Raw genomic sequence first — 21060 nt, forward strand, 5'->3', positions numbered from 1 at the left:
TAGAAGATATTTGCAAGCAAACTACAGAAAAATGATTACTACCCACTTAATTTCCATACACATTAATGACCAAAAGAAATGGCATAAGAAAAACCTGGGCAAGCAACAGATCATTTACAAGAGACCTAAATGGTCCATATACCTGGAATGATGCTATACCAGTACAAACCAGAGAAATACAAACTAAAGGCCAAGCGTGGTGGCTCACGCCTGTAATCCCAGCACTTTGGGAGGTCAAGGTGGGTGGATCACCTGAGGTCAGGAGGGAGTTTGAGACCAGCCTGGCCAACATAACAAAACCCTGTCTCTACTAAAAGTAAAAATCTTAGCCAGGCATGGTGGCAGGCGCCTGTAATCCCAGCTACTCAGGAGGCTCAAGCAGGAGAATTGCTTGAACCCGGGAGGTGGAGTTTGCAGTGAGCCGAAATCACATCGTTGCACTCCAGTCCACTCCAGCCTGGGTGACGAGAACAAGACTCTATCTCAAAAAACAAAAAGAAAAGAAAAGGAAATGCAAACTAAACAACAACAACAAATTGGAAAAATTAAAGTTTAGCAAAACCAGTATAAAGGCAAAGAAGTAGAGAAACAAAAGTGGATGCACTGTTTATAGGAATCTACACTGGTATAATCAGGTTTTAGAAGCAATTTGACAACCTAAGTTTAAAATGTATAACATTCCTACACATACACACGTGCATCCTAAGCGTAAGGTTTCTCCATCTTTTCAGCATCATGGCACAAATGGAAAATAATGGTGCTCACACAGCCCAACGGGGAAAGTGGAAGTGGCTGTATTTGGCTAAAAATGATTTGCCTAGAGATTCAGACTGCCCCAAGACCCAACTGACTGCCCCAAAGGCTGAAGGGTTCAGTACTTCAGATGTATCTATAAGCCATTCTCAAGAAATCAGTGGTTAGGAAATTCTGTCCTACAGAAAGTAAATACAAGAATATCCACTGCTATAATGTTCATAATAATGAAAAACTGGAAACAACTTATACCTTATATATCTACAGGAGAAGGAACAAATTGTGGCCTATTCTATAGTAGTTAAATTTAATCAACTAGAGCTATATTGTCACAAGAAAATGTTTTTAATATATTGAATAAAAAACCCAAAGAGTAGAACGATGTATATCCTTTAAATATCAGACTCCATTACACAATTTCCTTAAGCCTTAAAATATTCAAAACAATGTCGTTTGAATACATATAAACAATAACCATTATTTATATATAAGTATATACATACACAAATATATAAATTATATGTATACAAAAGTACCACCCATACATAAACATATGTAGTAAAAGTATCAGAACATATACAAAAAGAAAACAATTTCAAAATAGCAATTACTTCCGGGGTAGAAAAGAGGGGAAAGGATTCATGCACTCATAAAAGGTATCTAACATTTAATTATTTTTTTTCAAAGAGAATCTGAAGCAAATATGCAAACAGTAAGATGTATTAATCTAGTGGGAAGCGTATGGGGTGACAGAGAATATTGATCTCTGAAATATAATCTTCATACGCTATAATACAGATTTATAATCAATATATTTTAAATAATTAAACAATAAACTCTGGCCTTGCCTTATTTTTACATTTGGAAATGGTTGAACTATTAATTCTATTATTCTATTTTGTCTCCCTGGTATATATTCTTCAACTGTACTTAGAATCAATAATAGAAATCAACAAAGATATTTAATAATAGCAAATGCAAGATCAGGAATAGTTGACTTAAAATGTCAAGAGAGGCCCAGACCTAAGGACAGAAGTAACTCAAAAAGTTTATATTATTTTGGAGAATCGGAGCTTCACTACCATGTATACATGAATTCTAAGAGGAGAAATATCATCTCCTCCTATGTTAGAGAACTCTTTAAATACCAGATACCAAATTCTTAAGATACATATTAAGCCTCGGAACAAGACTTTATGGAATAAAACGAACATCAAGAAAACAGCAGAAAAAAAAAAATCATTTAATTTGTTTTCTCTTTAGGTTTTTATTGCTTAACCTATGCCTGTACCAAAAATAAAAGAACTAAGAAGTCTAGTTTCATTATAGTCATACTCATGCAATCCCAGCAGAAGCATGAATAAAATGAATAAAGAGGCCACAAATGAAATGTCTGTGTACCCTGGGAGTAACTGCTCAGCCAAAATGTTCCAAAGGCAGTTTGCCAAATGAAAAGACATACTGGGAGTCCAAAAGCTTAAACCAACATTTTACTACAATTATTGGCTTTTCTCCACACCTCTCCTATCCTTCTACCTAAGTTATAGTTGAACCACTACATCTAAATTAGACATCAGTTTCTCTGTACATTACAAAATACTGTGACTGAGGAGAATAAGAGAAAGGCTTGCAAAATACATCCCCTACATATTTACACTGGGAACAGCATGAGGCCAGGCTCCAAAACTACCATCTTGGTTGAACCTGGACCAATCACTCAACCTCCCTAGATTCAGCTTCCATATCTGTAAAGAGATCGTAAAAATGATACCTGATTAACTAAAATATAAGTAGTTTTTCATATATTTATTAGCATAGGTTTCCCCTTATCCAAACTAACTGTTCATAATTTTGCCTATTATCCTATTAGCTTGTTTTATTGATTTATAAAGGTTCTTTACATATTCTAGATACTTAATCTCCATCAGAAAAATGGCAATTTTTCCGTAAACAGAAGCTCTTCTGTGAGTTGTCCATTATTTGCTCAGTTCTTTATTATGTCATTTCTTTTCTTCATTAATATGTAGGAATACTAAGTGGATGCTAATCATTTTTCTATTAATGGGTTACTTGCTTTAACCAACCTGTGCCTGGACTTTGCATCTTGTAAGTAAATGTTTTATATCTGATCATACACTTAAATTTAATAAACACAATAATTATAATAGTAATCACATAGTACCTGTCCTAACTATCTCCTAGTACTGTTGCATTATTTAAATGATACATTTTACAAACTATAACTTATAAACTATGATTTAAAAAAAAAAAAAACTCTCACAGAAAAGTCACCCACAACTGTATCTCAAAATAGGACATATGAAAAACAATATGTTTGCAAGCAATCAAAATTCTCATTTAATTAATAATAATCTGAAAGTTCTCAGGAATCACCTCCAACCTTAATTTATGGTACCCCAATGGGAGATCCATACTACCCAGGGATTCCCTACTGGAACTTCCTCTATAAAAGTGTCAATTCTAATGGATTACACCCTCAATCTTACTGTTTCACAAAATGAGGGGGGAGCTTTAAGAGCCTATGTTAAATTCCCTGCTGAAAACGGCTATTACTTTCTAGGCTGACTTGCGGAGCACTTCACAAATAGACTCTTAGGACTTACAGTTCATTATTAAGAATAAGAGAAAATTACTGATTTTTATTATAGTATATTTCATCAGCCCCATACTTTTATATGTATTTAGTAACATTTTGTGCAGTTCTCTACATAATTTACATCTTCCTCATTTATACAATTCCCTTTAATAATGTGATCCAGATTAATAGAGTCCTAAAGACTAAACTGCAATGACTTAAAAAGATTTCACTACGTAATTTGAAGAAAGTCAAATTTTTTACACTTGCTCCGAAAGATAAGTCATAAAATGGGCAGTGCGGAGTGTGGTATACAGAATAATCGTTGCCCAAAGATATCCATGTCCTAATCCCTAGAACCTGTGATTAGTCACATGGCAAAGGAGACTGCAGATGTGATTAAGGTTAAGGACCTCGAGATGGGAAGAGCAGCCTGAATTTTACAGGTGGAGTCCATCTAATCACATGAGTCCTTAGAAAGAGGAAGGAGGCACAGAAGAGTGGGTCAGAGAGGGCAACATGGGACAAATGTGACCCACAAGTGCAGGTTTTGAAGATAGAGGAAGTTGGCCATGAGCCAAGGAATATGGTAGCCTCTAGGAGCTGGAAAGGCAAGGAAACAGATTTTCCCCTAGAGCCTCCAAAAAGGAACACAGCCCTGCCAACACTCTGATTTTATTGCAATCAGATCTGTGTTAGACTTCTCGCCTATGAAACTGTAAGATAATAAATTTATGTTGTTCAACCAACTGAGTTTGTGTGCATAGAAAATAAATACACAGAGGATACCTAGCTTGTTTTCAGCAAAACCAACTGGTTAGAAGAGCATATTGAACCTGGCTCTGAGCTGAAATCACAACTACTTGTCAACTGTGTAAACTTTTATCAATTATAAACTTCCTCAGTTTTCTTATCTGTAAAACAGGACTAACAATATCCATCTCATAAAGACTGCTGAAGGACTAAATGAGTTGATTCATGTAAAGCATTTAAGGCATTGCTTCACTATATAGTGGGCACTAAACACATATTAACTTCTGCTATTATTGATTTTAATCAATATTTTTTTAACTACCTTCTTTTTGGTCCTCCACCAAAAAAAAAAAAAAAAAAAAATCACTAGAAGAAGTCTTCAAAATAGTCAAGGAAATGAAGCCATCTAAAAAGAAAGGTCTGGCTGGGCGTGGGGGCTCACACCTGTAATCCCAACACTTTGGGAAGCCACAGCAGGCAGATCACCTGAGGTCTGGAGTTTCAGACAAGTCTAGCCGACATGGTAAAACTCTGTCTTTACAAAAAATACAAAAATCAGCTGGGTGTGGTGGTGCATGCCTGTAATCCCAGCTACTCAGGAGGCTGAGGCAGGAGAATCAATTGAACCCAGAAGGAGGAGACTGCAGTGAGCTGAGATTGCACCACTGCACTCCAGCTGGAGCCACAAAAGCAGAACTCTGTCTCAAATAAATATATAAATAAATAAAGGTTTATACCTATCTCTACAATCAGTCTCCATAATGCTCCTAGCCCCAGTCAACTACCAAGCAGTTCTTCAACAGTAATTCCTAATAATACCAAAGTCAGAGCGTCACCACGAACTCCACTAAGTGATGAACGCAAACTCCAGAACTTGACAGATAAAGTGCCTATCAAAGAGCAAGGCCTATCATATTAAGAATAATAGGGCCAGGCATGGTGGCTTATGCCTGTAATCCCAGCACTTTCAGAGGCTGAGGCAGGCGAATCATGAGGTCAGGAAATCGAGACCATCCTAGCCAACATGGTAAAACTCTTCTCTACTAAAAATACAAAACTCAGCTAGGTGTCGTGGCGCATGCCTGTAATCCCAGCTGCTCGGGAGGCTGAGGCAGAAGACTCGCTTGAACAGGGGAGTCCAAGGTTGCAATGAGCCAAGATCACACTACTGCACTCCAGGCTGGTGACGGAGCGAGACTCCGTCTCAAAAAAAAAAATTTAAAAAAAAAGAATAGATGTAACAGAATTAGTTTCTACTGAAATTTGCTGTAATTGACATATTTCACCTTATTTGATATTTATACAACATTTATTTGCAAAGCCTGCCCTGTCACTTCTTCATAAATAATTAAATTTTTTATTTCACTTGGCCACTGACTTGGCAACATTTACATAAATTAATATAACCAGGCCAAGCAGTGATGATTCACATTATAAAAAAGCAAAGATGTAATAATTGGTAATTTCCATGAAAGGCAGAGATAAACTACAAATCAAACGTATAAATGCATTTTGTTTCATAATTCCACAGTCTACAACAGCTCAGAGCAGTGTTAAAACTCAAAAGCAACACTACATCAGAAAGAGGGAGAAAACAAAACCTTTCTAGCTCCAAGAAGAGGCTGGAGTACAAGCTTTTGTAAAGTATCATAATAAAAATAAATGTCTGCAATTTTTTTTAAAACTCAGCTACTAATTAAACTAATAAAGGAAAATCTATTATAAAATTCTATACTTTCCTGTATTTAAAGTAATAAACTTCAAGGTCCCAAGCCTAAATAACCCTAAAATAATTTTAAGTGGCATTTTAAAGGCAACAAAATATGCCCCAACAATAAATTATTAAGCTCTCAACAGAAACATTTCCAATTAGTTAGACAAAATGTACTGATTGAATCTAAATTGTTTTTCTATTTTTTCCACCATTTCATTATTTCAAGCTCTACAAAACTAATAAGAACTATAAGAACTAATTTTTATCAGAAAAGACAACAATAATAAATATTACAATTTCTTTGAAAAGCAATGAAGATTTTGGCTGCCACAAGAAAGCACCTGCGAGGCGTCTCACAAAAGACATCCAGTCTTCTTCTCCCCAACCCAAAGCTACAATAGCAGAGAAACTCTCTGCAGAGGCCCAGCAGCTCTCCAAGCCCAGTTGAGCTAAACCCTCTGCTAAGGTAGGTTTAAGGCAAACCACCAGAGTACCCTAAAACTTTGTATTCAGACTCAAAGTGTACCCTCCGGCCCTCAACCTTAAACATAACCCCAAAATGGCTTGGTCTTGTTCAATGGGATATTGGACATCTCCAAAGAAGAAAATATAAGTTTGTAGATATTTCCTCAAAGTGTGTTACAGTTATGACTGTGTGTGCATACGTGGATGCATGCACATTTAGGAGTGGAGAGGGCCTAGGGCAGAGGTCATACACTCAAAAGCTCCCTAGGACGAGAAATTGGATATAATACATGAGACAGTTGAGTAAAAGCTACTAGGAATAATAAAGATTATAACACAAAGGAAAGCACAAGCTCTAACAAAAAGCATTCAAACTCAACTTTAAAAAAACAGTGCTCGTGGTCCAGGTGTAGTGCTCACGCCTGTAATGCCAGCACTTTGGGAGGCCAAGGCAGGTGGATCACTTGAGGCCAGGAGTTTGAGACCAGCCTGGTCAACATGGTGAAAACCTCATCTCTACTAAAAACATAAAAATTAGCCAGACACAGTAGCGGGTGCCTGTAATCCCAGCTTCTCGTGAGGCCAAGGCAGGAGAATCCCTTGAACACAGGAGGTGGAGGTTGCAGAGAGCCAAGATCATGCCACTGTACTCCAGTCTGGGCAACAGAGCAAGACTCCATTAAAAAAAAAAAAAAAAAAAAGGAAAGCAAGGAAGGAAGGAAGGAAGGGAAGGAGGGAGGGAGGAAAAAAAAATAAAAGAAAAGGAAAGAAAAACAGTACTGGTCAAATAAAACACAAATGCAGCTGGATTCCCTAGGCAGGCCAGGTTCAGCTGCCACTTTTCAACCCTGATAATGTAACAGCCCAATAAATCACTGTACATATTTGCTCTGAAGGTTGCAAAGGGCTCATCACAGGTTCCAACACACTTACCTCAGGCTCACTAGCCCAGTCCAACCCAGCCCAGCCCTCAAAAAGCTCCCCCAGGTCTTTGCCTAGGAACTGAGGCATACTAAAAAGCTTAGTGGCTGGAGAAGTAAATACTTACCACTTGAGCTTCCAGCAGTAGAATACTGAGAGGTATCAAGGAATTTTCGAGGAGTAGGGAGGTTTGTAACGTCAATCAGAGGAACAGACGCATCTTTCACAAGGGAGCTGAATAGGAAAAGAAGTACTAGTTACCACTTTCTCCAAAACCAACTGAAGTCCCACTCCATGCCCTACCCTTATCACTTTTGTTTTTGTCATGAGCCCTCTTTACACTGGAACTTCAAACATCTGGAGCTCCCCAGTATATTTCCAATAAAGAGATGACTGTCACAGAAAGGAGTATAAAAATGTATTATTAGAGTTCCAAGTACTTAAATTTTTGTCATCTCATTCAATGCTTTTTCAAAAATTAGTGTAGTTTAGTGTATTCTGGATCAACCGGATGACCACCTTGTAATAACACGATGCCAGGCAATTTCACTATCCTCCTTTGTAGCTGTATTAAATATTCATTTATCAACAAAGAAAGATCAAATGACACCATACCATGATACCAAATAAAGGTTTAACTATTGTTCACTTGTGTTTTTCAAGCTAGAGTTTTTGACATATTCCAGAAGTTTACTACATTTCGTTTTCTTTAAAAGAGACTCATAAATGTCATGACACTGAGATTCACAACAATTAAAATGATTTAAGGCTATCAAACAGGTTAATTCAGTATTTGATTACCTATTTCACCTTTCCTAACAAGGCCAAGCCCCTCATCTTAATGATTAACCTCAAATAAACTAATAAACTTTAAATAAACTAATAAATCAATGTTCTTCAAAATAAACACATTAATTTTAAATCACAAAAACTATAAAAAACAAAATTTCAAATTAATTTCCATTTACGAGGACAGGTAATGCCAAGACAGCTAAACATTATTCCCTGCCCTCAAGAAATGAAATCATCTTGCCACACTGTCTACAGCAGAAGAGCATCTCGAAGCCAAGTCCAAGGGTAGGGAAGTCAAAGCCATATGTATTTTTAGTACTGAAATACATCATCAGTAGCAGTGGCTACAGAGAGCAGGCAAAGGAGAAGCAGGGAAGAGATCACGCCCACAGAAAAGATGTCTTCAAATGGAAGGCTGGAAGGATGTGTGAAATTGTGAACAACGTCTGCCCCGACCACGGCAATATATCCCCATCTTCCTCCCACACTCCCTTTGGAAAGAATAGGCTAGGTACGTGTGTATTTACAATCCAATAAAAAACAAACATGTTCTGAGAATTTTGAAAAACAAACTTAAAGTTTGTTAAGTAATAATTTAAGTTCAAGTAATAATTTCACTCTGTGTTAAAGAACAAAATTATCACTTAAGGTTTTCTTCTTATTACTGAGTACAAATAATATGGGAGCCACTGTCCTAGGCCTTGAGGATTACTATGACAGTCATTAACTTCTCCCTTTTCACTTATTACAGGGAAACAGGGAATCATTACTCAAATTATTCTTCGGCATCCATTATGTGCTTGGCACTGTGCTCAGTGCTGAGAATGCAAGTATGACTCAGATATGAACTAAACCAAACAGCATATTTCCAATTGTTACAATCACTCACAGGCTAATGTGAAAAGTGAAGTATAAGATATTAAAGTAACTGAAAGCATTTACCAGGAATTGAACTGGCATCCTCCCAACAACTCTTTTCCACCAATATAAAACTACAAGTTCCTAGCCTAAACTATCTTAAGAAAATCCAACAGCCCTCAAATCCAATAACTTTTCATAATGGTTGTCCATTCTTTCTTGCTTTATGACTTCTTTTGTCTTCTCATTTTTTTTCCATTCAATGACCTCATCCTCTTTCACCTGCATTTTACTTACAATTAGAAAACGCTTTACAAGTCCCCCTAAGCCCTGGATACAGATACCCAAAGACACAGAGAGCTCTTTCCACCATCTTTCTGTGCCACCATAATGGTGTGCATAAACGTCCTGTCTGCTGCTTTCAAGAGCATCAAGAATGCAGAAAAGAGAGGCAAACACCTGGTTCATATTAGACTGTGCTCCAAAGTCATTGTCTGGTGTCATCTTGATCTGTGAAGACAAAGCATGAGTACACCAGCGAATCTGAAATCACTGATATCACGGAGCTGGGGAAATTGTTGTGAACCTCACAGTGTGGACAAGTTGTTGTGAACAAGTGTCAAGCGATCAGCCCCAGATTTGACATCCAAGTCAAAGATCTAGAAAAATCACAGAATAATCTGCTTCCATCCCACCAGCTTGGTTTCATTGTACTGATTCAGCTCACATCATGGACCATGAAGAAGCATCACAAAAACACACAAGAGAGAAAATCCTGGGGATGTAATACATATTTACAAATAAAATGCTTCAACAGACCAAAGAATAAAGTAAAATAAAATTTTCTATTATAAAAGAAGACAGGTTCATGGTACTGCTACAGAGTAAAAAAACTTCAACTTTAAATGGCAGGAAAAAATATATCATACATTGTCTAAATATTTAAATGTTTCTATAACAAAATGGAGGGTTTATTTTTAAAGCACAGGTAAACAAAGGTATCAATCAGCAGAAAAATTCAATTATATAGCTGCAATATTGCCTGCCACACCTAATGATGAAACAGTTATGTGTGGGCACACTGATATTTTTATATATGTATTTATAATAGTACACACTTCTATGAACACAAATGTATACATGAATCACTTTAGATTAAATCCTACAATTATCTTCTCAGTTTCAACCTAAAAACATATTTCAGTTAAATATAGGGTGATAAATGGCTTGCCATTTCAACTCTGAAAAACATAACCTGCTGATTTTATTATCAGAGCCAGAAGGGCCCTTGAACTCCATCAATAAACTTTTAGAAAGTCAATTTACTGCAAAACTATTTTCATACACTCATCTCTCTCTCTCTCTCTAAAATTTTCCCTTAGGCTTCAATTTTCTCCTTTGTGAGCACTAACCCAAAGGCAAATAACTCTGGAAATGACTTTAGTTTTTCTCCTGCTGTTTTATGAAAGGACTTAGTCTCAAAAGTTCCAGAGAAAGGAGGCACATCCACTCACTTTGTGACTTCAGACATGAAGCTCAGTGGAAGGCAGGCGCTATTACACTATCGCATAAAATAGTGTAGACCTCAGTTTCCATTTCATAACAGAGAAAAAGACTTCTTCTCACCATATGTCAGAGATAAAGAAGGAATTAATTAATTAATATCTTCAAATGGTTTTTAATCTCTCAGAGTTTTTGAAAACAAAAAATACAATCAAAATTAGACTGTTGGAAATATTTTTATTTTTAAATATATGAATACAAATGTTTATTTTTAATTCATTCAGAATCATTCACAGCTGAGATCAAAAGATAGGTGATGTATAGTAAATCCCTTCTAGTATAAAACAGTCCCCCCAAAATTACCAATTATATATTGTAACTGACTGCATTCTGCCATTTAATAGCAACATGGTAGAGGACAGGAAAAGTATGCAACAAATTAAACAAAAAACAAGCAACAACCACTGTAACCTCAAGGACTTCCTGGCCAGTAACCAACCATCCAACTAGTAAGGATCTGCTTCGAAATGTTAGATTTCAAAATTTCAAGATATGAAAACAGTTTTTTAAGAGGAGTTAGAAGTGCTGAGAGCTTATTAAACATCTACTTTTTAATTATAAAGTATTTCTGTTCCTTCACTTGGCAATAAATGGGTTCAACTATATCCAAAATGTACAACTGCAATTCATTTGGCTGATTTTGTGAAGCTAAAAACTGACAGAGGTGAGTTGAACTTTAAGTTGTAAATCTAATAACTGATATATTCACTTCTATAACCAGAACAGCTGGCACAGTACCTGTCAAAGAGCAAGTGCTCATAAAATTTGTTAAATCAAACTGAGCTGAGAAATATCTGTCAAAGATAATGTGCCCTTAGTAAGAAGATCTAACTAAATAATGAAACAGGAAAGTCTGGCATAGTAATTCTTGATAGTTCTAAGATCTGGTGGAACATCCAGAAAGAATAATGAATGATTTAGAGGGTATAAAAGTAAAAAAGAGTCATGCTTTCAAATGACAGACCAAGGATGAAAACACAGTAACAGCAAATAAACTGAAGCTAAAAATTTAAAATCTAAGCAAAGAAGGAAAAAAAAAAAAAAACAGAAAGAACTGAAAGAAAAAGAAAACCAACATACGAAAACAGAAAAAAACAATCTTTAAAAGACAAAATACTTAGGAAGCAAATACAATGGAGTCAAGAACACTCTTTACATGTCCAGAGACAAATATGGACACCAAATTTTCTATTCCAGGATGGCTGAGGAAGCAAGGTTAAACCAAGTATTAATCCAGGATGCATGCAATAAATAAAAGAATTATTTTTTAAACAACTTTTTCTTAATTTTATCTGGCTATAAAGATATAAATTCTTTCTTGAAAATACAAAAAATAAAAATAATCCATTAACATAATTTTGGTATAATGCCTTCCAAAACAACTTAAAGAAAGGAGCATCAAGGCCAAATGCAGTGGTATGCCAGTTACTTAGGAGGCTGAGGTGCAAGGATTGCTTGAAAAAATATTTTAAAATGAGTCTGTCTGTCCACTTCCCCCCATATCACACACCACAAAAATGACACACATGCTCCTTTTTCAACATTCTTTAATCATCCTGCATAGTTCTGAATTCTAGTTTTTCCCTTCAAAAGTATAACCTAAACATTCTCCCATTTACTTTTAAAAAATCTTCAAAAGTCTTCAAAAGAATCATTGGTAATTGTATTATTATTTTTTAAAACATGCTCATGATTATACATAGGAAATAAAAGAATTTCTACTTCCCTGTTCCCTGTCTCACATTTCTATTTCTAACAAGTAATTCCTTTTATCAGGGTTTGACATTATCTGTCTGGACATTTTCTATATAAACACAAATATCTATACTATATGTAAAGTATACATATTTAAGTTTCTATCCTTTCAATCTTTCACAAATAGGTTTATACTATCTACGCTATTTTTCAATTTGCTTTTGGGACCCAAAAATGCACCTCAGAAACCTTTCCACATCAGCACATGGAGATCGCCATCATTCCTTTTAAGTTCTATAATTACATGGTATCAATATAATATACTCTGCTTGATGAATATTTAAGCTGCATATTTTTGTGTTCTTACCAACAATGTCACAATGAATGTCTTGTTACATATATTTTTATGAACTGGTGCGTTTTTAGGATGTAGACGTAGAAATAAAACTCCCTTGACAAAGAACATGCAAATTTATTTTCCAAAGAGGCATACTGGTTATTCACCATCAAAAGAAAGCTACAAATCTCCGCCATCTTTGCCACCATAACATGCTATCAATGTCTTTGATTTTGACCATCTGATGAACAAGAAATTGCATTTAATTTTTCAAGTGTTTATTTCTCTGACTACTCATGATATTGAACAACCTCACGCTTGTTAGCCATTTGCGTTTTTAATCTACAAACTGCCTATATCCCTTTTTAACTAAGCTTAAGAATATCTGCATGGTTTAGATATTAAAGCTTTATATGACAGACATATATTTTCTGAGTATAGTTTATCCTTTGACTCCATTTTACTGAAGATAAGTTTTGGGTTTTTAAATGGCTAAACCATTTAATATATTTCTTTATGTCTTCTGATATGCTTGGAAAAGGCTCCTCCACACATATCCTCCTATATGTTTTTGTTTTTCTAATGCTAATAAAGTGTTATTACATAATTTTTAATCTGGCTGAATAGTTTGTATGTAACAAGTAGGCATCTAAATTTATTTTCTTCAAATCAACAATCAATCATCTGAACACTACATACTAAATAGCCTTCATTACCCCCCAACTGACTTGAACTATTGTTGAAAAATACTAAAGTCCATATATCCTGGGGTCTATTTCTCCATTCTTATTTTGTCTCAACCATCGGATTTTCTATTGTTATGTTTGTACTGTTTTCTTTTGTCTTTTTTTTTTTTTTTGCATGTCTCTACTGTTTTGACTAAAATAGCTTTACAATATGCTTTAATATCATATAAGAAATGCCCCCTCATAACCTTCCTTCACAATTCTTTTAAACAATTCTTTCATGTGAACTTCTGATTTCATTTGACAGTTTCAAAATTTTCAACTGGAATTTAACAGGAACTGACATCTTTATAAGCCAAAAACAAGGAGAGTCTCACCATTTGTTTCATTTCCTCCAAATAGACTTTTTATTATTTGTATGAAAGCATGTACCTTTCTTTCATTTGCCAATTCTACTGCCTAGTTTCTACTTCAAAAATGTCTGGTCTTTATATGTAAGTGCCTTCATGTGATTTCCTTTGTTTTCTCCTGCAGTAGAAATTTGTTGGGTGTTTGTTTTGGGTAACAAACATCTGACCAGTCCATTCCCACTGACTGCATCAAAGCAAAAAGAAGGCCCCATTTCCTACTATGGAAGCTGAAGGAGGCCAGGCATTATCCAAGCTCAGCAAACTGGATGCTTGAGTCCAGAATTTTTAATCTTGAAGAGATAAGGAAAGATGCAGGGACATTTACAGATCATTTACAGAAGAGTTTAAAATCCAGCTATTGTGGGCATGGTACCAGCAAAAATAGCAACCCAAACAGACCCTTCCTGTGGCTTGTCTAAGACTGTGTGCTCAGCTGCTTAATCTCCATCAGTTCCTACTGGGTTTTAGAGCCTGATTATACAGACTTCCCATAGATTCTGTGAACCTGATAACTTTCCAATAAATTCTTTTCCTGTTTTAGTTACCCAGACTGATTTCCTCTATTTGCAATCAAGAATCTTGGCATATAATGAAGCCATTTTTTTTTTCTCTCATCAACAGAGGAACTTGAAGGACACAATGTTATTCTAGGACCTTCTGTACGTCATTTCACTTAAAGTTACAGCTTCATTTCACTGAAAGTCACAGTTTCCAAGAATCTATTGAGGACATTAAGTGAGGATTTACTGTGCAGGTAGATTCAGGGCTTGGTACTATCTGCAGTTTCAGGTACCAACTATGGGTCTTGGAATGTATCTCCTGCTGACAAAGGAGGGCTACAGTACAATATCCTTTGTAATAGGGAACATTTTTGTCTTCCTTGTTGATTTTTAAATATAAAAATCTTTAAATATTCATATCTAGATTAGTAAAAACAAAATTAAACATATTTTCCCTAATTCTAAGTCCAAAACAAAATTTCTGACTCATCTTAAACAAGAATTCAGCATTTCTTTCTCCTATGTATCCAAATTTCCTAGTAACTATCAACTGAGTAAAAAAAGATCTAAATTCTGTTTATCATTAGAGACTATTCCTTAACTACATAGACCTTTTGTTTGTCTGTTTGTTTTTTGAGATGGAGTCTTGTTCTGTCACCAAGGCTGGAATACAGTGCCGTGATCTTGGCTCACTGCAACTTCCACCTCATGGTTTCAAGTGATTCTCCTGCCTCAGACTCCTGAGTAGCTGGGACTACAGGCATGCACCACCATGCCTGGCTAACTTTTATATTTTTAGAAGAGATGGGGTTTTACCACATTGACCAGACTGGTCTCGAACTCCTGAATTTAAGTGATCCTCCTGCCTCAGCCTCCCAAAGTTCTGGAATTATAGGTGTGAGCCACTGCACTTGGCCGACCTTTTTTTCCAGCAATGGTTTTTAGCTGATATTTTCAATCTTGTAAAAATGTATTTGTCACTTACTTACATATACATACATGTAAATATTTAATGGTATGTGGCCCTCAAAGTTGTTTCAAACTACCTACAACTTTACTGTTCTCCAGTTGAACTTTTGTCTTATGTGTTATAGTTTATTTCTGAGTATTTTGCTCAGAAAAAGAATACTAATGATTTTTTATTGTAAATTCATATCTGAGAATGTCTGTCACATCCCCTTGGCTGGGTAGAGAAGTCTTTGATCCTAACTCTTCTCTATTTGGCTTTATGGACTTTGCTCTACTGTCTTCTGGCATTTAATATTCAGCAAATCCTGGTGAGCCTGATTTTTGCTTCTTACTATGCAACTGACCTGGATTTAAGTGTGTAAAACAGAAGACCAAATAATAGTGGTCTGAGTAAAACAAAGACTTCCTCTCATATAAAAGAGGTACCCCACCCAGAGCTAGAAAAGAGGTTCAGCGTGATCATGAGCTCAAGATGTGGCTTCTGTCTTCAAAGTCACCTTTTGTCTAGGATGGCCTGATGGCACCAATCTATGTCCCAGATAGAAAGTAAGGAAAGGCAAATAAAGGGTAAAGAGTGGGTATACCATCTAAACTGGTATATCTGAAAAATTAATGACCTCCCCATTCATCAGCTTGCAAACCAAAGTCCCGCTAATCACTCTCTACCTATATGGGAGGAGGGAAAATGTAGCCTTTTAGTTGGACCTATGGCCACCAGGAACAAAGTAAAGATTGTCATTAAAAATAAGGGAAGAATGAATATTGGGTGGGCAAATAATTATCTCTGTCACTTCAGATCACATAATATTTCTTCCTGGTGCTTATAAAATTCTTTCCTGAAAATCATAAGAATTTCCAGATTGTATCTAACAGTAAAGTGATTTTTTATTAATTTCACCTTAAATTCTTTTGATTTGCAGAACTGTTTGAGTCAGTTTCTTTATTTATACTCTAATTATTGCTTCTGATCCTCTCTGAGTTCGCTCCAGTTACCATAATAAAGTAACAAGTTAAGACTGGATAACTTAGACAACAGAAATTTACTTTCCCACAGTTCTGCAGGCTGGAAGTCTCTGATCAAAGTGTGGGCGTGGCTGGTTTCTTCTGAGGCCTCTCTCCTCTTGTAGATGGCCATCATCTCCCTATGTCTTCACATGGTCTTCCCTCCAAGTATGTCAAATTTCCTTTTCATAAGGACAACAGTCCTACTGGATTAGGGCCCACACTAATAACCTCCTTTCAACTTAGTTACTTCCTGAAAGACCCTATTTCCAAATACCATCATATTCTGAGGTACTGGGGATTAGGATTTCAATACATGAATTTTAGGGGGGACATAATTCAGCCGCAAACACTATCATTCTAGTGTGATCCTCTGGAAACCCTACAATCACTAGATTGACCACTGTTCAACTTTTCTATTTATCATCTTCCTTTCAGCATCTTGTCTTTTTCTTCTTCACCATGAGGAAAGTTTTCCCTCCACATCAGTGATTCAGATCTTCTCTCTAAAGTTTTAAATAAAGACTTAAATGTCCCTACTTCGTTTTGGTTTCCTTATATTTTACTCATGTTTAAGTTGGCTCTGTTAGCATCTCTCCTCCTTCTGTTCTTGCTGCTCCCTGTTACTGTTACATAGAAGCTGTGTGCTTGCTGCATATAACCACGGAATCTCAGTCATGTTCAACAATAAGCATACATTTTGGTGGCTGGCTGATCCAAGCTAGGCAGGTCTGCTGATCTTGAGTCAGTGCCCTGTGTCTCTCACCCTTCTCCTGGGACCAACAACAAGGCAATGGCAGAGGCACAAGAGGCCACCCTCACCGACATAGCACGTTTGAAGCCCCTACTTGTGTCGTGTACCCTAATGATGGCAAAAGCCAAAGCCCTAAAACCAAAGGGTAGGACATACACCTCTCCCCACTGAAATAGAGGGGGAAGGAGTGATTATTCTGAATAGTCTACTACATCGTATTTCTTGTATTTTTTGAGAAACCTTGAGCTTAAGTCTCTTAAATGTTTCTTGCTTGCTTTAAAAAAAATTTTTTAAATAAACGTTCTTCCTCTGAGACCTCAAAGTAACGCTCATTTTCCCTTATAATACAGAATATATTCACAAAACTCATAGTGATTTTATTACTTAACCTTGCATGGGAAGAAATCTCTTCAGATCTGCTATTTATCACCAGGCATTGTGGGAAGAATTCCGTACCACCTTCCCTAGCCATCACTTCACTTTCTGCTGAGGTACTGACAGATACCCTAGTCAGAGCTAGTCTTGAAGTTATGTCTCAGGTACATATCCCTAGCTCAATTCTGTGTGCCTGCCAGAAGTTTTTCTAGTGTCCAACTGCTAAAAAGAAGTAGAATCTTCTCTTCCTCTGTCAGGGTCTCTGACTAACCTGAAGCATCATAGGCAAATTTGGGATTTTTTATTCAAACAGGATAAGACTTGAAAGACTTTATTCCCTGTACATACTGCTTTCAGTGCTCTTGTTGTCCATATCTGAATGAAAAAGTGTGAACACGTACATTTCAGTAGACAGTACTAAAATGCCCTCTGAAAACATCTGTCTATTCTAAAGAAATGCTGGAAGGACATGTACTATGCACAGCTATCTAACATACATTAAAAATTCCAATGTTCTACCATCTTAAGACCTAGTATTATTCCCTACCAGGCTAATGAATTTCTTGAGACTATCCAGGCCATTAAATATAGGGCTATGCTATAACCAACCAAGGAATAAAAGCATTCTCTCTGAACCTTTCCTAAACTATTCTAGAAAAAGTACAGCCTAAAGCTGAACATAACCCTAAGTAACAAAGAATCTTATAATTCAATCATCACATCTATATTTTTTTTTTTTTTAAGAGACAGGGTCTTCTCACTGTTGCCCAGGCTAGAGTACACTGGAACAATCACAGCTCACTGCAGCTCAAATTCTTGAGCTCAAGACATCCTCTCATCTCAGCCTTTGGAGTAGTTCGGATTACAGGTGCACACCATTCCACCCAGCTAATTTTGGACTTTTTTGTAGAGACAAAGTCTTGCTCTGTTGTCCAGGCTGGTCTTGAACTCTTGGGCGCAAGTGATCCTTCCACCTCAGCCTCTCAAAGTGCTGGGATTACAAGCATAACCCACTGCATCCAGCCAATACATCTACATTTCTACACTTCTTATATATCCTTATAGAAAAGAAACATAATAAATGTAGAATGGATGAACAAACTTCAAACGTCAGCCTCTCAGAACATGGCGTATTTGCTATTAGAAAACAATCCTCAAGTTTCAGAGAAGGTACATTAAAGGAAAAGTAAAATAAACTACAACAACGTTCTGGGAAACCAAGAATATTCCTTCCAATCCTACACTGCCACAAGATACTATAGCAAAGAGCCTCTTTCACCAACCTCATTTTCCCTTTTTCCTTGTTACGCTGCACAACTCGGCTAGTCGATTTGATGTACAGGTGCCGGTGCAGTTCATCTATGAGAACCAAGTGGAGGTTCATCTTCTTGCTGTGAAGTTCTAATCGAAGGTCACTCAGTCCTTCCACCTGGAGCAAAGGGCCCTCCAAAGACTCAACTGCTGACACCTGAAAAGAGTAAAAACAGAGACAATTAAGTACAACTTAATAAACCGGCAATATTATAAATAAGAAAAACTCCTTTTAAAAAATACTAACAAAAGGGAGCTTATGAGAACTTAATCAGCATATACAAGACTTTGTAGAGTATCATGTGGCTAGCGAAGAGATTTTCTCACCTTAGATAATGATAAAACAATCTTGACAAAGATAAATATGAAAGCATGCACAGCACCACAGCACATTATTTATGCCCACACACATATTGGTCAATGGACACGTGGAAAGAGACTTCCCTTTTCAAATGATTCTATCATTCACATTCTCACAAGAATCCCATGTACTAATGGTTTAATCAACTTTCACTCAAAGTTAGCTTTTTCTAAACTAAGACTTAAAAAAAAATACTATATAAATGTTTTAAAAAGAACTTATTCTCACAGCAATCATGACTCTTTGTGCTTACCAAGAGTCAGGCTCCCTCTCTCACTCTTTTCAAATACACATCACACAGAGGTAAATTACTTTTTTTTTACATGAATGCTGTAAGTGGAACAATAGTAGTCATCACCTCTCCTTGTCCTGATTCAGTTTGATAGAAGAAATGGGATATGAATGGTGACTGAAAGGCAAAACATGAAGAGGAAGATACTCCCGGCGCATAGTGGTTTGGGAGATTTTCAAGACAGAAGGGCTGCATAAATCAAATTGGTATAGGAATGCCTGCAATAAATGGAGAACATGAAGGATTCAGGGAACCTGGAGCAACTAACAAACTTTGAAACTCAAAGTGACATCTGCAAAGGAGAAAAAAATAAAAAGACAGCATGCATGATATAATTCCATTTACTCATGTATACGAAATTATGTTTATGTTTGTTTTTATGTATAAAGATCTTGTGTATTTTCAAAGAAAAAACTTAAAGAGCATATTCTACATGCTATTCTTTGAGAGAAAGAAATGACAGGATGAGCTTAGAGGGAAAGAACACAAGTGAGCTCCTTCAGGGATGAAAATGCTATGAGTATTATTCCCTGCTTAGGTTATATTAAATATTGCTAATAAGTACAGATAAAGGAAATAACTAATAATACTTCAGGACAAAACCCTTAAATGTAATTATGGCTACAAACACCCTCCTAAAGAATGAAGCATTTACTCTAAAGCAATAGGTAAAGAAAGGCATGAAACATATTGATCAAAAATGTTGATCACACATCTATACCACTCTAAGGAGTCATCTAGGAGCGTGTGGACAGTGAAGAGAGAAACCTTTGTAGCTGCCAAATAGAAACCAGCCTGAAATGGTAAAGAAAATGTGGTGGCTTACCCACAACCACATCACTTGCTTTGTGATGTGCTATAATCAAATGTCAGTAGCAAATAAGTTTCCTTAACTTAACCAAGAAAGAATCAAGGAATGGAAGAGTGACAAGCCCTGGGCCAGCTCTGCCCTCTGAAGCCTACCAGTTCATTTTCATGCTGACTTGCACTGCCCCTGTTATGAGAGCCCCTGGGCCCAGAGCAAGCTGCCAGCAATTCCAAATGGAAAGGCAGCCTCACAAAATGACCACAGTGTCCCCAAGGAGGAAACAACAACAACAAATTCATTTACGCTTATGCCCTAAAATGGATTTTAACTCGGGTCTCTAGCAGAGAAGAGAGGATGCATTAACCTTCAGTGACACTGAGATCCAGAAAATGAAAAATAATTTGGTAAACCACTGGCCCATCATGTAGCCTTATCCCTTAAGGTAATTAAATCCAGCTGAGATACTTAAGCTTAAAAACCACCCACTGCACATCCACACTTGATTTGTTTGTAGGAATTTACATGAAGATTTTTAACCCAAACAGTATATGTTCCACATACTGAATTTTATGACAAGTGTCAACTTTCAAAGCTACCTAATTAAATTAAAAGTAAAAATTCAGGTAAAACACTTAGCGCAGTGCCTGGCACCCTCCTGAGTGCTCACTGAAATTATATTTAACAATCCCTATTAATTCTATGAGTAAAGAAACCTCAGAGGGTATTCCCAACATGTTTTAGTGAAGCATTTTCAGTAAGTGGTCCTTCCATCTTTGAACCAGTGTAGCCAATTAAATGACAACCTTTGAATATGTTTCCTTGACCCAAAATAACAGTACAATTAATGTATCTATTATCAAAGGTAGTCTCAGAACTTCAAAAATGTGACAACAACAACTTACCATAAAAGAGAACACAGAATAGTCTCTTATTTCTATAGGAAAACACTGTGTTTTGTTTTCTGGCCTGCATTTATTAACGTTCTATTTGTAAAGCTATGATTATGAGAGCTGTGACCATACTAAGTGGTACTCAAACCAACTTAAAGAAAATAGTTGCCAATGCAACATTTGCTCTCTAGATTGTCAGTTTAGAAAGATATTTAAGAGACAACATACACAGTACAGTGAATTAGTAAATGCTGT

General features: G+C 36.3%; 1 protein-coding gene across 1 annotated transcript in view; it reads right to left on the minus strand.

The window, feature by feature from the left end:
• The window catches only part of EXOC4 (exocyst complex component 4), a 797583-nt gene that overhangs the window by 723654 nt on the left and 52869 nt on the right, over positions 1-21060 (minus strand). The window contains exons 4-5 of the mRNA XM_003920983.4: positions 18427-18611; positions 7330-7436 (exon numbers count right to left, since the gene is read on the minus strand). Of these exons, the coding sequence (XP_003921032.1) occupies positions 7330-7436; positions 18427-18611 (292 nt within the window). The remainder of the gene's footprint in view (positions 1-7329; positions 7437-18426; positions 18612-21060) is intronic.

Source organism: Saimiri boliviensis, chromosome 10 (genome assembly GCF_048565385.1).
Source record: "Saimiri boliviensis isolate mSaiBol1 chromosome 10, mSaiBol1.pri, whole genome shotgun sequence".
NCBI classification, from domain to species: Eukaryota; Metazoa; Chordata; class Mammalia; order Primates; family Cebidae; genus Saimiri; species Saimiri boliviensis.